Source organism: Melanotaenia boesemani, chromosome 23, assembly GCF_017639745.1.
Source record: "Melanotaenia boesemani isolate fMelBoe1 chromosome 23, fMelBoe1.pri, whole genome shotgun sequence".
Classification (NCBI taxonomy): Eukaryota; Metazoa; Chordata; class Actinopteri; order Atheriniformes; family Melanotaeniidae; genus Melanotaenia; species Melanotaenia boesemani.
The window spans coordinates 10,018,795-10,042,283 of record NC_055704.1 but is presented as its reverse complement, the minus strand read 5'-3'; the positions used below and the strand labels follow the sequence as shown (position 1 = coordinate 10,042,283).

Below are 23,489 nucleotides of genomic sequence, written 5' to 3'. Positions count from 1 at the left end.
ATTTGGTACCTCTGTTCAATAGCAGAAAATTATATGAAAAAAGGAAAGACCCAGTGAGCAGTAGTTGTCTGCACCAAAATACCTTGTCAATGTCAGAGGTCAGAGGTGAATGGACAGACTGATTAGATGTGATGGAAAGGCAACAGGAGCTCAAATAAGCACTGGTTCCAACCAAGACATGTTGAATATCATCCCTGAACACACAACACGTCCAACCTTGAAAAAGATGGGCTTCAACAGCAGAAGAGCACACCGGGTGCCTCCTGTCAGCTAAGAACAGGACAAAACTGGACGATAGAATATGGTCTGATTGGTCGCCATTTCATCTGCAACATTCAGATGGTCAGGTCAGAAAATAGTGTAAAGAACATGAAAGCATGGATCCATCCTGCCCTGTAGTTAAGGCAGCTGGTAGTGTAATGATGTGGGGGACAGTTTTTTGGCCCACTCTGCGCCCCTTAGTACCAACTGGGCAATGTTTAACCAGCACAGCCTACCTGAGTATTATTGCTGACCATGTCCACCCCTTTATGACCACATTGTAGCATCTTCTGATGGCTACTTCCAGCAGGATAATGCACCATGTCACAAGCTCAAAGCATCTCCAACTGCTTTCTTCAACTATACTCTTGGTCTCCACAGTCACCAGTTCTCCATCCACTAGAGCACCTTTGGGGTGTGGTTGATGTCATCATGGATGTGCCACTGACAAAGCAGCAACTGTGTGATGCTATCATGTCAATATGGAGCAAAATCAACGCTTATTCATTAAACGTGCATTAATTACATTTATGGCAACACAAACAATGGTCCATCTTTACCTTCTTCACATTTATTCTCTAGAGAATTTTTAAAAAAATATATCATTCTTAATGATAAGATGTCTGATCTGTGGGAATCAAAGACTTTACACAGGATGTGTTTTTAGGTTTATTTGCCCACACATGATAACTAAAACCAGTTTGCAAATCTGTAGCCACACTTCTGAAAACATAATCTTGAAATCTAACCCATTTGAATCTTGAGCATGCATGCAGGAGTCAGGAGCAGTGTATCAAGAGGTCATTTTTCTGCTCCGTTAATGGGAAGTTCAAAGTTAAAAAAAAAGATTTTTATCAGGGTGGGACTCCAGCAGGCTCTGTTTGTACTGGTGAGTTCATTTCATGTTGCACAGAGCCTGTTTGTTTGTGTTTATCTTGGATCCAGCTGTTATCTGGGTGGAAGATCTCAACCCAAGATACCAACCAAACTGGATGAGACTTCACTGTAAATGACCCACATTCAGTATTCATACAGGCCTCTCAATGCAGCGACTCAGTCAGCTAAATTGAATAAGTGGATATCTGCTGACTGAATGCATGCTGACAGGCCTCAGATTAATGCAAAAAATATTTTAAGTAAAATAATATAAAACGTCATGACAAGAAAACCATATCTTCACCTCCAACAATTGTCCATTTTTTAGAAAAACTTTTTATCTTGTTTCAAACTGAGTTCATCTGAAGACTGTATGAGTACAGATGACATAAGATTGTACTGGCAGAGGGAAAAAAGGCTTATTATGCCAATAAATCATAAATTGAGTTAAACTTAATGTTTAAATGTTTGTGACTGAGTATGAGTGTGTTTGACTGGAGACTCTGTGTCTTGTACAGTTCTGTTATTGTCCACTGTGTGAGTTCAGGCCAGCTGCCTTTCCTTATCCTGTTAGATTGTTCAATTCTGTGTCCTGCAGAAAATTTTATTTTACTGAAAACACCATTTCCTCTAAATCATGCCACAGCCATCAGTATGAAAATACTTGCTATAATGCCAGCTTTGAGCCAGACTTTGTGGGGTGTGTTGCGAAATGAAAGCCATGTGTCACAAAAACATGGTTTAAAATGGGTGGATTGAGTCACCTCAACAACAGTTTAATAGTGATTGTGTTTTTAAAGCCAGGTACACACATAAAAAATTTTTTAATCTTGTGAGATTTTTTATCTGGTTGAGACCTCACATGTGAAGATAAAAAAAAAATCAGTTATGATCATACTGTGTATGGTGTGCTCTGAAAATGTAATCATGGAACAACACACACATGACGATGCTGTCCAGTAACTCAAATACAATCTAATCCTCCGAGCCGGACAAACGTTGAAATGTAGAAGAAGAACCATAGCAACAACCGGCAAAAACGTAGAAGAAAAACCATGGCAACAACCGGCAAATAACGAAGAAGAAACATAGTAACAATCGAATAACACAACACACAACATGGAATGGGATATATAGGACGAGGGAATGATGGTGGTCTTGGGACTATTGTTAACAGAAAAAGCCAGAACTGAAAAAAGTAACAGACTGGAGACTGCGTGAACACGGACTTTATTTACTTTCTTGTTCCCCAGCCAGCTCGCTCTCTGATTGGCTACATTCCGCACCACGTCACTACCCACGCAGTCATAATGTACGCGTAATCGGCGTTCCACAGAAATCGGCATTGAAATATTAAACATGTTCACTGTTCCAAATTGTCGGCTACGACCCGTTTCGGATTGGATTATCGGGACAAATCGGCTGGTAACACACCTCAGACCAAATAATAATTGGACAGGGAAATCCGAGGTCGGGAGGAGGCAAAATCGGGACAAATACAGTCCAAATATCCTTATATGTGTACCAGGCTTAAGACAAGCTAAAATGCATAAACTGCTCAGACCCTGCAAAGTGTGCAGGTTGGCAGGATTATGGAAGCTATATTCTCAATCAGCACACTGTAACCTAATTATTTCCTGAGCATCTGCAGTTCACACACAAAAAGTTGGATCTTTTGGGCACTGAACTGACCTGACCTGAACTGGCTCATTATAAAAGGGTTTTGCCAGCAGTTACTGGAACACTGCCCATAAAAAACTCTAAGAAGTCTATCCATTGGGCTTTAATCTCCTCTGATGCAGAATCATATCTGTGGTTGAAACACTGGGATAATTTAAGTACTGTTGTAATTTGATATGTTCACACCACAGGATTCTTGTCACAATGACACTGAGGAAAGTGAGGTTAATCAAATTGTGCTATTTTGGTATTTGTTGCTGCTTTTAGCAGTGTGAAACACAACTTATAAGCCTTAGTTTGTTCCTGAGGAGCAGGTCTATATGCATCATAATCAATCAGAGTTGCATTAATTTTTATGGGAGTCAACATCATTTCAGATAAATATACAAAACTATGCCTCATAAATTTTCCTTAAGTGCCTTGAAAATGTAAACCTTTGCCACAGATTTCCAATTTGTGATTCATAAACATTTTAACATCTTTCTGAAAAACAGCTACCAGGCAGACTCACTTCTTTAACTTGTTTTTCCTCTTGTTTTATTATTTTTGCCAATTTTTCATGTAAATAGTATATAAACTTGATATAAAAAAAACTGCTAAAATGAGCTTCTCATTGCTGCGGGGAAGTTTTCATCCATCAAAAAGAAATTTCCTAAAGTTGAACAGTGTGAGGGATAGTTTGTGTATCTTACTGAAGCACTGGTAAAACACATGGATGTAGAAACAAGGTTTGAGGAAAGGAAAGGAAACATCTGTAAGCTACTTAGACTTGGTGGACACATTTTCCACCAAATATTCCCATAGCGATAATTTTTGTTTTCTTATTTCTGAAATTCTGATGTTTGAACTGTGTCTGACCTTAAAACTTAAAGGCAAAAAAAAAAAGTCCTCCCTGTCTCTCCCACATTAATCATCAATAGCCGTGTCCTTTTGCTCTCACGGCTCCAGTGTAAACCTACACGGCTGCAGTATCTGAGTCTAAGCCTTCATGCCTGCTCTCACTGCCTGTCAGTGATTATCTTATACACCTGCACGTGATCTTCAAACAGCATTCCTCTGCTCTTTGATCATGAGACACTTGCTGTTTTGTCTGTCAGGATGAAATACTGGGTCTCCTGGTGTAAAACAGGATGCAGGGACACTCTAAATTATAACTGTTAGCATCTAATTCCAAAAACATCCTGCAGCCATCTGTCTAAGTTAGATTTTCCAAAGACGTGCAAAATGTGCATCTCACACATTGTGCCTAATGAGTCCAAAACACAACTTGATACTTAGGTTGGATATTTGACACCTGCAACACTGAAACAAGAGCGTCCACACGCTTAAATTCATGTGTTCTGTAGTGTTAGAAAGACCATTCAGTAAGCTACGCTGCTCAGTCTGCAAAGTTACTGACACCTTGGAGGACTTTTTTAGTAGACCTGCCATTAATGTGTGTGTTTGCAAAAGTTCTTAATCAGATTCTCAAGCTTAAGAATTTTTTAACTTCAGCCACAAGACCAGATAGGTTTATTTAACTCAATGGTTGATTTTTCTCATCACTCTTGTCTTTTTAGAGTTGAAGTTTTACTTATTTCTTTTCAGTCCAGCTATTCCTGCATTAAAATAAAAAATCTGCATGTAGAAATAATGGACTAAATAGTAGGCAGCATGTATAACACCTTTTTAAGAAAGGACCAGGATCTAAGTCCAGAGCAAACAGCCATATTTTGAACATAAATTATGTATTTGTTTATCTGCTGTGCTACGTTTACTGTATATCTTGATGTGTTTGGAGTGACTTTTGTGCATGTCTTCAGATATGAAAGCTTTGTGTACTTGAGATGAAGGTGACCTGTACGCACAATCTAAAGGCTGTAATACTGTAATACTGTATCACAAACTTTCATAGGAACCTTTCCCAAACTAAGGGGCCCAAGATAATTTCAGGGGGTGCCAGATCCCCAAAAAGGAAAAAAAAAAGCCCACATTTGTCAAATAAATGTTATTAGGACTGTCCAAATTAATGTGTTAATGCAAAGAGATTTTTCTGTGAAAATGGGGACACATTCATTTTTTATACATTCATGCATAAACAACAAAGTCAATACTCGGGCCATATTAAAAATCCAAATTTGGCATTACCTCAGCAGGAGAAGCTAATTTTGGTGCTTTCAAAGTGAACCGAATCCACCAAAAACCACTATCCACAAACACAAATGCATGTTATCTTGGGGTCATGGCAGGTTGGGGAACCACTGATCTACAGTACTCCAGCTGTCAGTTATTTAGCCATGAATTTCACACCAACTATATGCAAACCTGTTTTGTTTCCATGTTTGTCGTTTACATCCTGCAAATATGATCTTTTATTTATATATATTTTTTTATATAGTTTAAGTTTGCTGGCGGACCCACTAGTGGAAACCGTGGTATGCAGCTAATACCACCAAGGGGTTCGGGGACATGTTTTTTGCATGTCAACTGGCAAAAACTGGCCAAGCTGTCCTACTTTTATGGGACCCCCCCATTACTGTCTCAACCTTACTGATCTGACATTAAAGGATGGAGCGTGACAAATTGCTATCCTTTAATTGGTGAAAAGAATTCTCACTTCCCATGCGGTTCAGTAATAAGAGCATAGTGGGAGCAACACTGTATTTATATATACTCTGGATTTTTAGTTATTTAAAACCAGATGCCACGAGAAAGGATAAAAAACTGCTTGATGTCCACCATTCACCTCCTTTGTTTCTGTGTCCCATTCTTTTTTGTTATAATATAAGGAAGGCATCACACTGCTTTGATTTCAGGCTATCATGTAGCTGACACGTCTTTTGCTTTTTGACTTATACCCCGCATACCAGGTTAGGGTACGGCTGGCTGTGGAAAGACAACAGAGATCAGGTTTTACCGAACCAAATTGCACAAAGCCGTGCCCTGTTCCTAGCCGGGTGATGGAAAAGCGGCATATGTGGACGGTTGTGGTGACAACAGAGCTGCTTGCCAACGTGCAACTGTTGCAGTTTGCTGTTCTGTCAGTGTTAAGCTGTTAAGAAAAAGAAATCTTTCTTTTGTCAGTATGACTCAAGGAAACACCAAAATTTGCAGCCATGTACAGTGCTTGGGGAGCAGTTTATTTAAAGCTAAAATATATTTAAACTTTCTAGTGATCAGTTGCTGGAAAATTAGTTTTGCTGACTTAAAATAACTGAAATTCCAGCCCTTTTAAGCTAGGACTGACTTTTCTCCATTGTACATTGGTGTCACGTGCCTCTGAGCCAGCAAGGGAGGGTATGTGATTCTATGTATCAAGCCAGCATCAAGGAACTCAGTGATCCCCAACCCTGGTCCTCAAGGCCCACTATTCTGCAGGTAGATGTCTCCTTGCTGCAACACAGCTGATTCAGATTAAATGGATCTGCTAAGTCTGCTAATGAAACGTTAATTAGTGTCAGGTGTGTTGAAGCAGGGAGACATTTTAAGTGGGCCTTAAGGACCTGAGTTGGGGATGACAGTCACAGGTTAAAGAGGACAACTTTTTTCCCTCAGATGAGGCACAAACTTGTGAATGTGTGAAAGAACTTATGCTTATTTAACAACTCTAAAGGTCGTCACGTACATAAACAAAACGGTAAAAGGGCAAAAATCTATTATGTGACACTATATGCTGTTTAAGAGTTTTCTCACTTTACATATTCTAAATTTTATACTCATTGCGTGAAAGGTTTTATAAAACCTGTGTCAGCCCTCTAGAAAGTCATTTGTCTTTTGTTGACGGGAGTTTCCCAACAGAAACACACCCCAGTTGGTTCCCACTTTTAGAGTACTTATAACCCACAAATACCCACCATGCACCGGACCTCCCTGCCTTTTAATTAGACAACAGACACACACCTACCATCAGAAAAAAAAGAATCCCTCCCAAATGACTATACACACCTGTGCACTAATGACACCCACAAATAATAAGAGCTTCTTTACAAAAAGAGACATAAGAGCCCCGAGGGAATTTTTACCATTGTTTCCTCCTTTTTTCTGAACCTTTTTCTTTTGTCTTGATCCTGGTTTTCCAAATACAACACATTCCTCACAGTTTGACCTTTAAGGCTTTGTAAAGTTAAAGAACCTTTCATTACCATGATTTGAGACATGGTAAAAGAAGTAGCTCTGACTACTGTTTTTCAGTTAGAAAAAAAGGGAAAAAACTCCTAAAAGTGCAATATTTTGTCAGCCATCCATCCTCCCTTGCTCTTCTCCATATACACTACCAGTCAAAAGTTTGGACACATTTCCCCTTTGGATTTATTGGGAAAGTGTGTCCAAACTTTTGGCTGGTACTGTAGTCCTAATGGCTTTATAAGAATATCAGTCTGCTCTGTACATACTGTGTTTGCTGAATAAAGTAAACACTTTTTTTGTTATAAACTGACTCTCAACCAGGAGTGACTTCAGATTTGGATGAACACATCTTAATTTCATCTGTGCACATGGAGCTCATGCTTTGATGTCTGCAGTCCCATCTGAGGAGACAGTGATGTCTGTTACAGCCTGTTCTGCTTTGAAACTAAATTAATGTTTAACTAGACATTTAACTGCAGACAGATTTTCCCACAGGATTTGTTCTGGTCATGGAGACTGAAACACTGTAACAGACTAATTTCATATGATGGACAAAGGGGAACTACAGTTTTACAGTTGTCTTCCACTACAGTATAATAATATGATTAATATGTGATCAAATGAGGCAGATTAAGGTAGATGGACTAACTCTAAATGCAAAATAATGTGACATCCACCAGCTTCTGCAGTCTGTACCAGTAGTACCAAGTACTACAAACTTAAAACTTTATACAAAATAACAAAAACGTCAAAATGAAGAAATGCATGAAAAGTATAAAATGTGTTATAAACCCTGGTACACTACAGAATACCTGTTAAATGTATCGTTTTGGCATTAAAAAAAAACTGTAAATATTAACATATCAAACTGGTATTAGTCTAGATTTAGAGTTTGATTAGTACAGCAACAATATAAGTAATTTATTGGACATCCCGGCAGGAGGTTAAAGTTTTTTCATGGAATGAGTAACTATTGCTTATTTAGGTTTAGGAAATAGTTACGACCTGACTTGAAATGGACTCTTGACCTAAATTTGTAACTAGCAGGCCATTTCTATTCTTAGTTCTTCAGAGTCGTAAGGAGTTAATAGAAATACATATCTTCAATCTATAAATGTGACAGTATTTCAGGTTGTTGCAGCCCCATTGTTAATTGTCAATAAATAAAGAAAATTTCCAAAATAACTCTGACTGACCAGCACTGCAGACTGTGTGTTTTAAATATAATAGTCTCTGTCAGTGGTGGAATCTATGAAATGGTCATCTGCAGATCATCCATCTCACCTAACCAGCTTTCCTACAAAAAACCTTCTCTGTCTCTAAAGCTGTCAGTGAGTATGTGGCTATAATACTTCCTACTTCTAAGCAAACACAAGTGTACTGCTTTTTTTTCTAATTCTAATTTATTTATTTAAAATTGACAATATGTGTTAATCACCTTATAAACAGGTTAAATGTACATGTAGACAAAGTGGGCCACCATACTGATTTTCATCGGCAGTCCCTTTGCCAGATGTTACCAAAATATACATCGGGATTATTAACTTTCATGAAAGTTAAATGTTTGTGGGAAAGGTTTAAATGAGGTTTTAAGAGGAAAAAAAAGCTACAAAGGAGTGTTTAATAGCTATAACTAGCTCGACTCAGGGAATAAGTTTAGAGGGTGCGTACCACTCACATGCCTTCGGCAGTTAAGTTCCTGGTTGGACTTGCAGGACCTTTGCTGCTTCCCTTTCCCCATTTTTTCCCCACATTTTCCCTCACTAACTTAACAGCACGATTCAAATCAAGCACATTTTGATGTCAAGCTGCTTTTAATCCCTCCTCAGACTCTGCACAGTGGCTGCATGTTAGTTGGGAGCTGTCTGCACTGGAATGCCAATAATGTTTAACCAGACTGGCTCCAGGCCAAACTGACTGGACAGCGGATTAACACCAGTGACTACTCACACATACAGCTCTTTGCACACGAGTGTTAGTGTTTGTCCTGGGTGTGGCTCGGTCCAGTTAAACTGGATATATGAGAATGAAATTCCACGTGTGTGAGAAAAATGTCAGGAGTGATTTCACACACCCCCACTGAGAGCACTTGTAGGAGTCCTGCAGGAGCTGACTCCAACGAGTGTGTGTCTTCCTGTGCATGCAGTCACATACATTTGTAACTAAAGCGCAGGACACAGTGGAGGAAATTTACAGCCATGCATGCAGTAGGGGTGTATATTTAGATTGTTCTATTTATAAGTACACCGTTGTTTGCATTAACAAAGCTTTACTATATAATCTTGGAACGTTTATGACAAAGAATGGCCTGTAAGAAATAATGAATTAATGAAGCTTTTCTGAATAACTATCACTATAAAAACAGTTAGAGCAAGTTAATCCACACAGGAAGCTGGACACTAAAGTACAAGAGGAGATGAATGCTTATCTGTGCCCTTATCTGTGTGTTCGAACTTCAAATGTGTGTTTTTGGCACATCTCTGCAGTATTAAAGAACCCGATTTTGGTTTGGCTGCCACACATATGCCATATTTATATTTGGTCCCTTTTCTAACCCTTCTGGTTTTAAATTAGAGCCTGTGTTTCTAAAATTCTTCCAGTGTGTCCAGTGGCAGCTTCTGCCATTGCATGTGCGTGTATGTGTGTGTATGAGTGGGTTAGGCTTGATTTACTGCAGATGTTCCGTAGATTTCACTCCACAGCTGAAGCCGCTTTGCTGATATTTGTGGCTTTCTTGCAGCTGGGTGGGCTGTTACTCTTTACGTGAACAGTTTATTGTAAAAACCTTTTACTTCATGTTCAGTTAGGAAACATGGTCCTGAAAGTAGCTTCAAAAAGAAGTCCCTTTTAATTGCCCCACTGCTCACTAATAGTTTCCATTTGTTGGTCCATGAAGAGATGATATAAGGGGCTTTAACACTGCACGCTAAAAAATGAATGAATCTTTTAGCCTTTTTACAACCACATAAACTCACCAGATCAGGTTGCTTTCTAACTAAACATAGAGCATGATCCACTTTCAGTGCTTTCAGAACTAATCTGTTTTATGGAGCTGAATGACGACAACATGGCTATGTCTTATTACTCATACTGTTATAAAAAATATTACAAGCACATTGTTAAACAGGCATTTATAGATTATATTTAAAAATTAGCAGCAGAATGTCAAGCAGAGACTCACTAAACATGCAGAAAACCATATGTAGGAACTTATTTGTGGCAATGAGAAATCCCCATAGATGCCATTCTAAAATGCCATCACCACACAGCAGAGGTCTGTAATTTTTATCAGACACACTTCAACTGCGAGAGACTAAACATGAATAAAAATCCAGGAAATCACATTGTATGATTTTTAAACAATTTATTTGTATAATGGTGTAGAAATTAAACTATTTTCCCTCACCTTCCCTCATTTCACTATCAGGTCACTGTTTTCTGTCATCGTCTCAAGTACCTTTTCATCAACCTGATCAGGGTTCAGTTTCTCACAAACAACAGCGTCTTAAAGGATGAAACTTCCTGACTTGCCATTCAGCACAATTTGGAGATTTGTGGCTTTTGAATTTAATGTTTACTGGAATTTTTTTTACATCTGTTGGGTGAATTGTTTCCCTTACTGTGCCATCATCAACTCAAAATGTCAGCTTTTATGGAAAATGACTGTTTTCTGCTAATCATGTTGCAGGTCTTTTTAGATTATGATTTGTTCCACACATAGGTATCGAAGCATAAAAAAATTAGAAAGATTTTTGTCTACTGCAATGAGAGGAATGAAAGTTGTTTTGTGAGTTGTCTGCTTCATCCTGAGTTATCTTAAATACAGGTTGCTTATCCAAAAATAACCATACTGACTGTCAACAATGATGCATTCAGTTGACTATTTTTATGCCAAAGTCCAGACCTTTTTTTCTGTAAATGGTTAAATGTTTGGCTGGATTTTTTAACCAAAACGGCACCATCTGATAGATCCAAACCACACCACACAAAAACATCTTTGGGTTTGGCTGATTAGATTCAGAACTTCTCATTGTTCAGGGCAAACATTTATATGGCCACAGAACATCTCACAGTAAAAGAAACATGGATTGCACAGTGCTGTTGTCACTAGATACTTTCTAAGTGACACGGATGTGAGTCTTTTAGTTTCTGTCTTGACTTTCAGTTTTTTCTTTGGTTGGACTGTCTATGAAGGCAAAATGACATGGGCATAAAATCCTCTTCTCACCTAAGGCCACTTCTCAGGTTCACTGAGTGAACAAAATGAGCATCAGCAAACACCCTAAGGGCCTAAGGACCCAACTGGAAGGTGTTAATATTCACCCCCAACCATGAACAGACATGAAAGCCACTAGAACTGCTGCTTTAAGAAAGTGTGAAAAGTCTGGTTCCACCCAAAAAAGAAAATGTCGACGTTGGACATTGCAATTAAACACACTCCGAATGCGTCAGTCCAGCAACAGTAGCTATTAAAGCCCTTTGGTGCCTGTGTTTTTGGCTTACTTGATGCTAGTTAGAGCAGGGAAAGCATGCTGCAGAGGAAAAAGCTTAGAAAGTTTGCACTGGTTTGTTGCCTGTTGATCGAGGTAAGACTGCTTTTTGCTTATTTTTAAATTTATTTTTGTATTTACAACATATCTGTCTGAAATTAAATGAGGGGAAAAGTTCCAGCAGCAACATGCTGTTCCACAGCTACCCCCTGACTTTGTTTTAGAGATGCTGGTAAATTTATTCTTGGTTTGTATATCTTGTTTAAATTATTTTTATTTTATTATTTGGTCTTAATGTACATTGTTTTATTGTGTTTTTAATTTTGTTTAATGTCTTTTTAAATGTTTATATGATGTCACTGTTCAGCACTTTGATCAGTACTGTCTATTTCAAGTGCTTTATAAATAAAGTTGGCTTGGCTTGGCTTCATTGTGTTTTGTGTGAATGAGGTGAAGTGACTTTTCACTGAAGCACTTTTTAAATTACCTTGTACAACATTGTGCAATGACCAAACTAATTCAGAAAACAAACTAAATATAACTAAATCCTTTAAAAAGTATATGCAAGACTGATTTTGACTTATTTTTCCCATCTGTTCTCTTTATCTGCTACTTAAACTAGATTTGGAAGCGCTGATTGGCTAGCCTGTTGTATTGGGCGTGGTTATATAAATCATGAAGCAGCTGATTGGTTGGTTGGAGGTCGTGCTTGTAGTAGGCGGTTCCTTACTGTAGCTTTCTAGCTGTCACACAGACACCATACACACTCACCAGTTAACGGGATAGGCGTCGTTTAAAAGAAACTTTCTGTGGATTATGTTGCTTCTCTTTTATAATTTGCGAATTGTTACAAGTTTATGGGCCTCATTATGTTTGCTGGAGAGGACGTTTGGGGGTTTCTTTTCTATCCCTCTTTAAAAATGTTGACGTTTCAATAAGTTTTGGTCATGCCGGTGGAGTGAAGCGAGTGACGGGAGAGGAGGAAGGCAGGCGACTGGGAGACAGTTGAGCGGATTTGAAAGAGGAAATCCTCGCAGTAAACCTCAGAGACTGTGGACACAGTCAGAGGTTTGGGTTTTTTACAGTTTCTGGAATCTGTTTCAAGCTTACAGTTGCTTAGTTTTGGGGGTGTTTGATGCGATCTGGTCCGAATAGATACGTTTTTTCCGCAAATGACGTGGAATAGCACGATGAGCAGTGGCTACAGCAGCTTGGAGGAGGACTCCGAAGAGTACTTTTTCACGGCCAGGACTTCTTTCTTCAAAAAACCTCTCGGGAAAGTCTCAGAGTACAAGGTAAAAACCGAAAACCTGTCAGTTTTTAAAATGAATAACCACTTTATAATTAGATTCACCTGTTGTGTTTAGTTTAAATCACTCAGTAAGGCAGAATTGATAAAGCTCATGATTTTTAGATTCTTATTAGGGTTAAAAATATGAGGAAAATCTTCAATGTTTCTTATATTTAAAGTTTTTCCTCTCGCATTAGTTTGTCTTTGGATCAAAATGCAAATAAAATAATGATTGTCAGTGTAGTTTGGCAGGTGCTGCAAGTTGCAGGAGTATTTAAATAACAGCAGCTCAGTTTGTGGTTTAAATCCCGCTTTTCTAGTTTTTGCAGCTGGTTTCGCTTCCATGTTAATTTCACATTTGGCATCTTGTCATGCAATTCCACTTTAAAGGGGAGCGAGTTTCCCCCCATACAAATAGTTTTATTGCATTTATCTCAGAATCATTGAGATGGTGATGGTATTTTCTTAATAATAATAATGTCTGGGAATTAGATGGCGCCACCACTGAAATCTTTTCTGAAATGGGTCTGGGCTAAGAACTGGATTGACATAAATCCATTAACATTTGGTTTGATCATGTCTGGAGCCCAATAAATTAGGTCAGTCTTAGAGTCTCTGACTAAATTCTGGCCTGCTACAGTCCTCAAGTCATCCTTGTGTTCCCTGTATCTCAGACAGTCCTCCAAACACAGCTGGTTTGTTCCATCCCTTGAAGACTCAGCATACTGTAACAGAATTGAGCCATTCTTCTTTTTTGCCCACTTAATATTTGTGTCTGATGTGACTTGCTTGCAGATTCTGCAGCCATGCTTGACCCTTAACTTTTCCATAGGTCTTCATTCTTTAATGTTTGTGGATTCACACAATGCTGCAAGGAGGGATTGTGACCTGTGCTGCAATAAACTGTGGCTTTGGACCTGAAATGGGGGTGCTAGCAGCTGTGTGGTGGTTTCCCACAACAGTAATTACAACCGGAGAGTGAATGTGTCCTTTGGGAAAAATGTGTGCCACCACTATATGAAATGACTGGTTGTGTATCAGAAAAAAAGAAGGCTCCTGTTGATGTGTACTTATATCTATGAGGCAGGAACAGTTTAAATACTGGTACTGGCTAAAGCTTAATGCCAGCAGTATTTTTAAAATTAAACTTTGTCAGCAAATGCCAGATTATCCATCGGTATTTTCCATTTAAATATTTTCATGGTGGAAGGAGATTTTGAATAAAAGGGAAGTTACTGAAACTTGGTGTATGTAATTAAGTAAATCTGCAAGTTTTTCTTAAAAATTTGGGAAAAACTACAGCTGAAGCTGGATTACTGAGTGTTTTTGATATTTTTACATGCACATTTCTGATAAAGATTCCTTAAATTTAGATAAGAATGAAGTCTGCAGATGGATTATGGTGAAATACATAAGATTACTGCACTCTGGAGGACAAACCATATCACAGTGAACATATTTGACTAAATGAATCACATACTTGGATTTCTCCTTGCTAGAAGCAACAGTATCAGCTTTTTTTGCTTTATAGAACTTGTGTCATTGAGGTGAATGGTGTTTGCATAAATGAGAAAATACGGAAGTGTGTCGACTTCTAGGGAAAGTTGCTGTAACAGCTAAAATGGTAGCAACAGACATGCAGCTCTTATATAGTTCTTACTGAAGAGTGACTCCCAGGAGACATTTCTCGTTGGGGTATCTGCTACATTGTGAAGGAGAAAGTGACATAAGAGTGTAAACAGCGAAGAGGAGGACAAAAAAAGACAAATAAATGGGTGATAAACTGATCCTGGATGTTCAAATAGTGAAATGACTGAGATGTAAGGGGGCTTTATCTCTAGCCTGAAGCAGGGTTTTACTCCCACTCCCCCACCAACACACACACACACACTGTTCCACCACGTTTTCAGTGTGTGAATGGTGTTTCTGTCGGGGAAATGTCACACTGACCAGCGGGTCTGAGCGTCACATGAGAAAACACTGGAGGGTAATCCCACCCAACCCCCCCCACCCCCCAGCACCACCACATGTGCAGTGGACAGCTAAAGCAGCTCATCTTCAATTCAAATCATCCCTGCAGACTGTAGGCTTGTGTGTGGTGTTTTTGTCATTTTTTAGACTTAATAAGATGAACCATGTTGCAGATGAGACCTCTCCACTGCCTAGAATTAATCTTATTTTGCAACAGTCAGAGAAATAAAGAACCTGTTTGATATTGTAGTGTGTGTCTACTTTAGGTTTCGTTTAGTCCGACAGCAGCATGGCACAGGACGTGTAATGTAGTTTACTGTGACAGTGATTGCATTGTGCTTGTTTAATGGATGAATGTCAGCAGCTTGTTCTTCACTCACCGCTTTCAGCTGACCATGAATTAGTTAATTACTGCAGGGTCAAGTAGCTGCTCAGACTTGGAACCATTTCCAAGACATTTGCCTTTGATTGTGCTTATATTGGGGACTCTCAACTTCGGCGTTTTGTATACTTGAAAATATGAACACAGGTTTTTGAACTATGACCGTTTAAAAATGGATCTCTTTTTCTCATCGCCTTTTCTTTTAAGAGTTGTTGCATTAGGTTTTGGATGTTAAAATTTAGTCAGATGGAACCAGCAAGCCAAAGAGCATAAATCAAACACCTTGCTATCTTGTAATGCTTCGAGAAATAAGTCTGTCATCAGACGAAGGTTGCCTTCGAGTAAAACATCCCTACAGATGATCCAGTCCAGCACCTGCTTGCTTTGCAGCTTTTAAATGACTAAACAGGTGGGGATAACATTTGCGTTAAGGCAGCCAACTCCCACCCAATAAGTGTGAGAGTTATGCAACACTTCTCATGTACTTGCAAACTCGGCTCTCTCTGCAGGAGAAAATGCTACTGTGTTATATTTCTGAAAACCAGAAATGCTTGCGTAGTTGACATTTTTTAATGCATATACACAGTGTTTTCATCCCTTATATCCAGGCAAGTGAGCTGATCATTTTAATTAATTTCTTAGGTTTAACAAGGCTTATTTGCTTTGGTACATATGTGAAACCAAAGAAAATATAGAAAAAGAGGGAAAAGATGTCAGCGACAACACTTACTGTGGGTTAAAACGGCTTCCTGGTGGAGTCTGCCATCTGAAACTTGTAAGATCCATCTGTTGCCCCAGCTACGTCCTAATAAGGCCCCTCTTCTTCTGTGTGCATAAGGCTAACACCTGGGTGTGATCTCAAATTTGTTCATTTTTGTGCCCCAAAAGTTTTAATTAAATCACATAAAATAGGTTAATAAGGTACTTAATTTCTGAAAAAAATGCATTTAAAATCTATGTACAGAACATACATGGCTCCTGGATTGTTTACAACAGATTTAAAGAAATATATTTATTGAATATTGCACTATGTAGGTTAAAGGTTTACCAGCAAAAATCCCAGCAAAGTGAAACCTTCAGGAAGAGTAAAGTAATAAAAAGAAATAAGTACCAGATTCTGAGGCACAGGCTGCTGATAATCTAGGTCACCAAGCAGAAAATCCAAACAGTTCCCAGTTCTTCCATATGCAGTTTACACAGCTCAAAAAGAGGCGAGGGAAATAAATTAAACCACCACTCTCTTTGCTTTTTATTAATCATACATCATCCCGGTGCTCAGTGCTGAATTTTCAGCCTGTAAATCAGCTTATGATTCCAGCAGCAGTATAACATGGCAGCAGTTCACTGTGTTCACAGTTCATATCCACGAGAGGAACACGACTCTCTGTAAAGGAAGCGGGAATTCACCAGACGTCTTGAGAGAGACTGTCTGGTTTAAAGAGGACTGCAGTGTTTCGAAGTTGAAGCTTAGCCTGTGTTTGCATTTCAAATGATCTGAAGAGGGCTGACATCATCCTGTACTGTGGGAGATAATAGATGTGTTTATGGATCATTCTCCAGTTCTTGTCACCCATGTCTACTGCTGATAGACTATATTTACCTAACCCCACCCTGTAACCTTTGCCAGGTGTGGATTTTACCTGCAGTTGATTTAAATTGTCCTGTTAAACCAGTCGGTCCTTCCTGCTTTCGTTTACTGTTGATCAGTTGAAGTTTTTCTTTGGAAATTATTTTGGAGTTCCAGCTCTTATATTCATTATTGTTGTTGAGCTAAGCTTTCACCTTCCTTATCTGCCTCTGGAAAAGTACATAAGGACTTCATAGTCAGGCTGACTGCCATCATGATAGATCTTATCTCTTCTTTTTTATTATTTTCCTCTGACAGTTGCTGTAAATGCTTCAGTGTCACCACCCGGCTTACATTCATCTTCATACTTCATTGCAGTTTTTATTGTTGATTTTCTTTCTCCAATTGAAATTTTAAAGTGCTCTTTTCTCATTATTTATTTATTTATTTATTGTAATAAACTAAAAGGTGGAACTACTACCAGTTAATCAATAAATAATTCATTGGCAGTAAATGAAAGTAAATAAAATCTTAAAAAGTAAAGAAACAAAAATAATCTCCTATTATAGAAATATCAAGGTAAATATTTACTTTAGCACAACTTTAATAAGTTGTAACAATGCATTTTTGGAGCCATCTGAAGAGTTTTATGTTTTATATGTTTAGTACACTGATATTTAAATATAATCAGTCATATAGCAGAAATGAGTTCTTACACTTATTTTAATTGACTGTATCGTTGGCTTGTTTTTACTGAAAGCCTGTTTATATTGTGTTTTCTGTTCTCATGCAAATGTAAATCCAAACTATTCTTACATTTTCTTTCTCTCTCTTAGATTTCCTTCCTCTGTCCACCCCCCCGGTCTTGCTTCCTCCCCCCTCACTTCCTGTCTGTTTTCAGCTCTGTCCTGTTGGTGACACGCTGCCATGACCACTGCAGTTTTGTTGTTGTTTACTTTGGACAGACTGCAGATTCAGCACATTGAAGCTATGACTTGATTTTCTAGGACTGTAAATAAGAGCAGATTGTTTACCTAACAAAAGGTTTAAAAGCTCAAACCTAAGATTCTGTGTTGCCCAAACCTAATTTAGTTTTAGTTTGGTGAGTGAAAATGGAGATAAACAAGCAGGAAAAGAAGAAAAAACAAAAAGAAAAGGGAAAAATGGATAGATCTAGTAGATCTTACCATTCACAATTGTACATTTTATTAACTTATTGTGTTGAAAGTGTTTTATTGAGATTATATTATTCCATGTGAGGATGTTTCAGTCTTATTTAAGCATCTTCAGCTGTTTTTAAAATGCTCTTTACACTAAATAAAGAACATTTAAGCATCTCAGCCCAGTCAGTTTTTGTAAATGTCAAGATTTATTTTTTTGTCATTCAGGATATACGTAGACATTTTAATGGCATTGCTCTCTCATATGGTCACGTGTTGTAGTCTTTTATATATTTAATGATTAAAAGGAACAAATATTAGATCCAAAAGTCTAAAAATCTACAGGAGCAACTTTTACAATGAAAGTCAAACGGCGTGGTTTCACACTAAGACGGGAAAGACTCTCGTTCTGGCCACACATTGACTTCATTACATTCCTTTGTTTTTAAGTGAATTGATGAGCTGTACTGTTACATGTGCTGATTTTTTTGGGGAATGTAACCTGCTCCAGAGTACCATAAATGGCGATGGTATGAATCAAACCAGCTTCATTAATCTGGAAACCCACATTTGAACCTGGTACTACAAGTTCCTAATCCTGCTTTGTAGAACAGACCCTGGTCTCATGAAGTTGACGTTCCACCACCTCCCCTCCAGCCTCCTTTCTAAGACTCTCTCTTCACATGTAAACATTCACTGTCTGCATCTTACAGTATTAGGCTGCTGTGATATTTGACAGACAAAAAAAAAAAAAAAAACATTTGAGAACAAGTTGGATAACTCAGAAAACTGACCCCTCCATTGTCCTCCTCCTTTTCCGTCTTATTTTTAATAAACTGAAGCCACATCTGGTTTGAAACCCTCTCCTGACACAGTTTCTACTCCTGTAGCTTAAATCTCATGATCTTTTACTACCGCCACTCAGTTTTAGAAGGTGATACCGTGTCCTGTCTGATACAGTATCAAGCTTCAGAATCACTTTTAGACGTCCTTAAACTTTGTGAAAGAAAATTAGGCCACATGAATAAATGCTGATTAAACTCACAACCTATTAAACTGTTCTCAATTAACCTTTTAAACTCACAATGTTGCCATGCCAACCATAAACACAGGACATACTGTTTGGTTTTTGGAAACAAGAGCAACAACTGTACATTCAAAACCCAGATAACTACAAACAGAACCTATTTGAGGTGGTGTGGGGAGAACCACCTACTGCTGAACGTGGCGAAGACGAGAGAGATGGTGGTGGACTTTAGGAGGAACAAGCCTCTGCCCTCTCCTGTCTGCATCAATGGGACGGATGTGGACTCAGTGGACTCATACAAATATTTAGGCGTCACACTTAACAATAAGCTGGACTGGTCCACCAACACTGACGCCATCTACAAGAAGGGGCAGAGCCGGCTTTACTTCTTAAGGAGGCTCAGGTCCTTCCACGTCTGCAATAAGATGCTGCAGATGTTTTATCAGTCTGTTGTGGAGAGCGCCATCTTCTTTGCTGTAGTGTCCTGGGGTGCGGGCATCAAGGCAAAGGACGCCAACAGACTGAAGAAACTGATCAGAAAGGCAGAGTCTGCTGTCGGCTCTAAACTTGTCACCCTGGAGGAGGTGGTGGAGGAGAGAATGCTGGCAAAACTGCTGGCAATCAGGGACAACCCCTCCCACCCCCTCCATAGCACACTGGACAAGTTAAAGAGCAGTTTTAGCAGCAGACTGATCCAACCCCGCTGCTCTAAGGAACGGTACAGGAGATCGTTCCTTCCTGCTGCAATAAGACTCCATAACTCATCCACCTCTGCCAAAGCCATGATCACACAACTGGACTAAGCCAACCACTGAACTTACTGCAACCTATAACTGTCGCTTGATATTATATATCATATAATTATACAATATTTGTATCCTTTGCACATCCAACATTCTGTATCATCTTTGCACATCCTTTATTTACATAGTCATATTGACATATTAATATCTGATAGCTAGTTTCATTATTACTGCCACTGCACTTTATCTGCCAATCCACTCTGTATTCATATTTTATTTATTTCTAATTTTATTCCACTCTGGATTTCTATCTTTATTTTATTTCTACTTCTATTCCACTTTACTTATATTGTATATTTTACTTCTATTTTTTATTCATAGTTTATGCCACGTATGACACTGGACTACTGTAACAAAGCAATTTCCCTTCGGGGATAAATAAAGTTGTCTGTCTGTCTGTCTGTCTGTCTGTATTTATTTATTCATTTATTTATTTATTTAACATACAACAACAAAAAAGCCAAACATCTTAAAGACAAACTGAAATAAACATTAACAATAATCACAGCACCAGCAACAAGTATGCAAACATGACTATAGCTATTAGTGATTAAACCTGCTGCATAATCTTTGGTTTCAACACAGAAGAAATGCTGAAATCTGACTAAAGGTGCAGCTTAAAAATCAGAAATGGTTCTCAGTTTCTGGCATCATCACATACAACAGTTTATCACCTTTTTTAAAAAAATATGCTTGACTGTAAAACCTCAACAAATATCTGATTGTTTGTTGTGAAATTTTCAGCCAGGTTCATGCTCTCCAGAGGATGCAACCTGCTGACCTTCTTCACCCCCAGACTGTTTTACGGCCACCTTGAGGGTGATATTTATGCTTTCAAGGGACATATCTAAACGATTATCAGATGAGCTGAAAGCAGATTTGAAACAGATGTTCAAAGTCTGCTTATGATTTATTTGTCAGACTTGTTGAAGGTTTAGTGCTTCTTTAGGGTGCAGTTCCTACAGTTGATGTAAAACTGGATTTACACAACTTTATTACACCCTTAAAGGCCAACAAAGCTGTGTGCTGAAGTAGTAGTGTTACCTGACCCATTTAAGCAATGTGCTTTGAAGTGCAGCTTCTGTTTACTATCTGCTGAAAATTTTTAAAAAGGTTTTTATGAGGCTGTTACCTTTTGCTCTCCTGTGCTCTGCACAACATAAGTGATATTGTTTTTTAACTGCGTGGCCCTAGCTATCTCTACAAACAGAGCCAGAGTGTTTTTATGCTTGAAAAAACACACACTCAAGCACATAAATGCAGCCCCTCAACACAGCACTGTGCTGTGTTGTTTAACAAGGTAAAGCTGCCTTTGAAAGGAGCTACCTGCGTCATGGACAATGTGAGGTGGTTGTCAGGACTGTGTGTGGGGAAAAGAGTTCAAATTATTGTCAGAGGTGCTTTAAGATGGTGTACATTGTGGCCCAGAAATGAAGCAACGGACATGATTTCAGTGTTAAATAGTTTTGGTCTTTTCTTATCTTCTTCTAGTAGAACATTTTCCAACCTCTGGAAATGGAAATGACTGTTAGAATAATGCACATACAGTTTTCACGGCAGCTGTATATGCCTGCTGCTTTTGCATGATTTGATGTCACAGAACTGTTTTCGCAAGGTGACTAATCAGTCCACCAGGCGGTGTCTTCATAAGCAGCTCGGTGCTCTGCATCAATGAAAGACAGACACGAGTACACCTCAAAGAATCTGGTCACATTTCAAAATGGGACACCCTGTAAATCAGAGGGTCAGATGATTTTAACTATGAAGAACATGAAGTTTACCATTTTGAAAAAGGCTAGGTGTTGTATGACACCACAGATTCTCTATTCAAGGGGAGGGAAAAGAAGATGGATCTTATCTGGAGTTACTAAGTCACATGACTACATGGAAAATGTGCAAATTAACAAGCAGGTATTGTGCTGATCTACTCATTTGAATTTGAGCATCAGAAACGGACCTGTATTTGATCTTTTTATAGACTGATTCTACAGTTTGAGTGTAGAAATACCATCTCTGAAGTCTGTGCATACACAAGACAAACATTTTCTGTATTCTAGACCTCTGGTTTTAAGAAGAAACAATCCAACAATATCAGTTTGTGATCTCTGTTGGTCTTCTAGTCAGACAGATTAATGAAATGAAAATAATCATCAGCTACAGCCCTACCAAAACAGTTTCACTCAGTCCCTCCTGTGCACCCGGTCGCTGCTAATGAAGCTTGTCGACAGATGAATCACGCAACCAGCTGCCTCCAACAGACTGCCTACTGTACGGTTCTCTATAAACTCCATGAACAGGTGGTCAAGTGGTTTATAAACCCCCACCACTATAGTCCCTACATACTCTGTGGAGGTGCTGGATCTATGTGGGGTCAAAGGTCTCCAGATAGGTAGAGGAAACCTACCTTCTAATGAGCATGAGCTCTATAAGTTTCAACAGGTTTTTCCTGCTATTTCTCTGCCGTGACTTCTTACTGACTTCAAAGGTCACACTGATACTTCTCATGACAGTTTATCAGATAAATTCCTAAACTCAGGATTGGTATCTAAGTGCTTCCCAAGAACTAAAACCTGATACCAAAGTACACAATCTACATGTAACGTTAAGCAAAAGCAACAAAACAATAGGCAATTATTTATGTTTACAGGGAAGTGAGGAGGCTTTTCTGCCTCTCTGTGTTTATATGGTAGGTAATGAAGCCCACGGTTGTTAGGCTCTGCACAAAATACTGCTCATCTGGGAGCAGTTTATACTAACTGCGATCTCCTGGACCACCATTATCACCAAACCACAGTCTTTGAGGTGGTCTGCTGCCCCCTTTGATGTGCACAGGAGAAAGTGGGAGCCAAATGAAGATAGATGGCAGGGGGGTGGGATGTCTTTTGTGATGAAGACAGCCATCACTGGATTCTTATTTTGTAGGGACTATTTTGGTTGTGGATGTTAGTATTGTGGTTGGATGATGATTAAAGTCTGGCGACTTTCTTAGAAAATCCAAGGATTGATGTTGGAAGGTTTGTCTGAAATTAACATTTAATTAATGTACAGAGTGACAACAGGCTTCTCAGTTATTTTGTAATGTGAGCAGTTTTTAAGCTTTTCGTGATTCGTTTTCAGGTACACCGTTTTCTAATGCTAATGTAACAGTGTTTTGTTGCTTTATCTTTCTTCCCTCTCAAACTTGATCAAACTTACATGGCTAAAAGAAAAACATTAAATTTCCCAAAATCCTCCAGTGGCAGACGTAGTAAACGTAGACCATGTTTGGTCGACAGACTCTGCACATAGCAGCATGGAGTAGCATGCTAGTAGAGGGCTAACAAAAGTAAAGCAGCAGGAAAAAATGAATGCATCCGTCGTATTAATTTTACCTGTGCCTGATCGGACTATGGTGTGATACTCGAACACAGCTTAGTTGCAACCATTGATGATAAAGATGAGCCGTTACTGTACGAAGTCAGCTAAATGAACATGTCAAAAAGCTGCCTTTAGATTTCAATTCTGTGGATTGATCATTGTCTTTGTTGTTATGTTTTCACAGTTTTATTGCTGGTGTTCATGTTTTTCTCAGTTTGTCTTATTTATAGGTGTTCCCGATAATTGTCTGCCTTGTTTTCTTACAGAAGCTGTTAAGTTTCTCTACAGCTGTAGCAATGTTTTTTTCTGTCTTGGTTGTACAGCCTTTTTAAAAATCTCTCTCCTTTTTTTTTTCCTCATATTCTCTCCTTCTGTTTTCCCCTCATGCCCTCCCCTTCTCTTGCTTCCCCTCATCAGGGTAGGCATGTTAAGTGTAACTTAACAATACCCAACATAGAGAATCATCAAGAATTAAGGGGAGCCTTGTATCCTCCATTAAGCTCCCCTTGTTCCTCTTGTT

General features: G+C 38.7%; 1 protein-coding gene across 3 annotated transcripts in view; it reads left to right on the top strand.

The window, feature by feature from the left end:
- rassf3 (Ras association domain family member 3) overlaps positions 1-23,489 on the top strand; it is a 66,077-nt gene that overhangs the window by 26,380 nt on the left and 16,208 nt on the right. Inside the window, exon 1 of one of the 3 annotated variants that reach the window (XM_041976988.1) lies at positions 12,169-12,706. The exons of the other annotated variants lie outside the window; for them this stretch is intronic. Within the exon in view, the coding sequence (XP_041832922.1) occupies positions 12,584-12,706 (123 nt within the window). The 5' untranslated portion in view covers positions 12,169-12,583. Of the gene's footprint in view, positions 1-12,168; positions 12,707-23,489 lie in introns of those variants that run through there. 3 annotated transcript variants of the gene reach the window in all.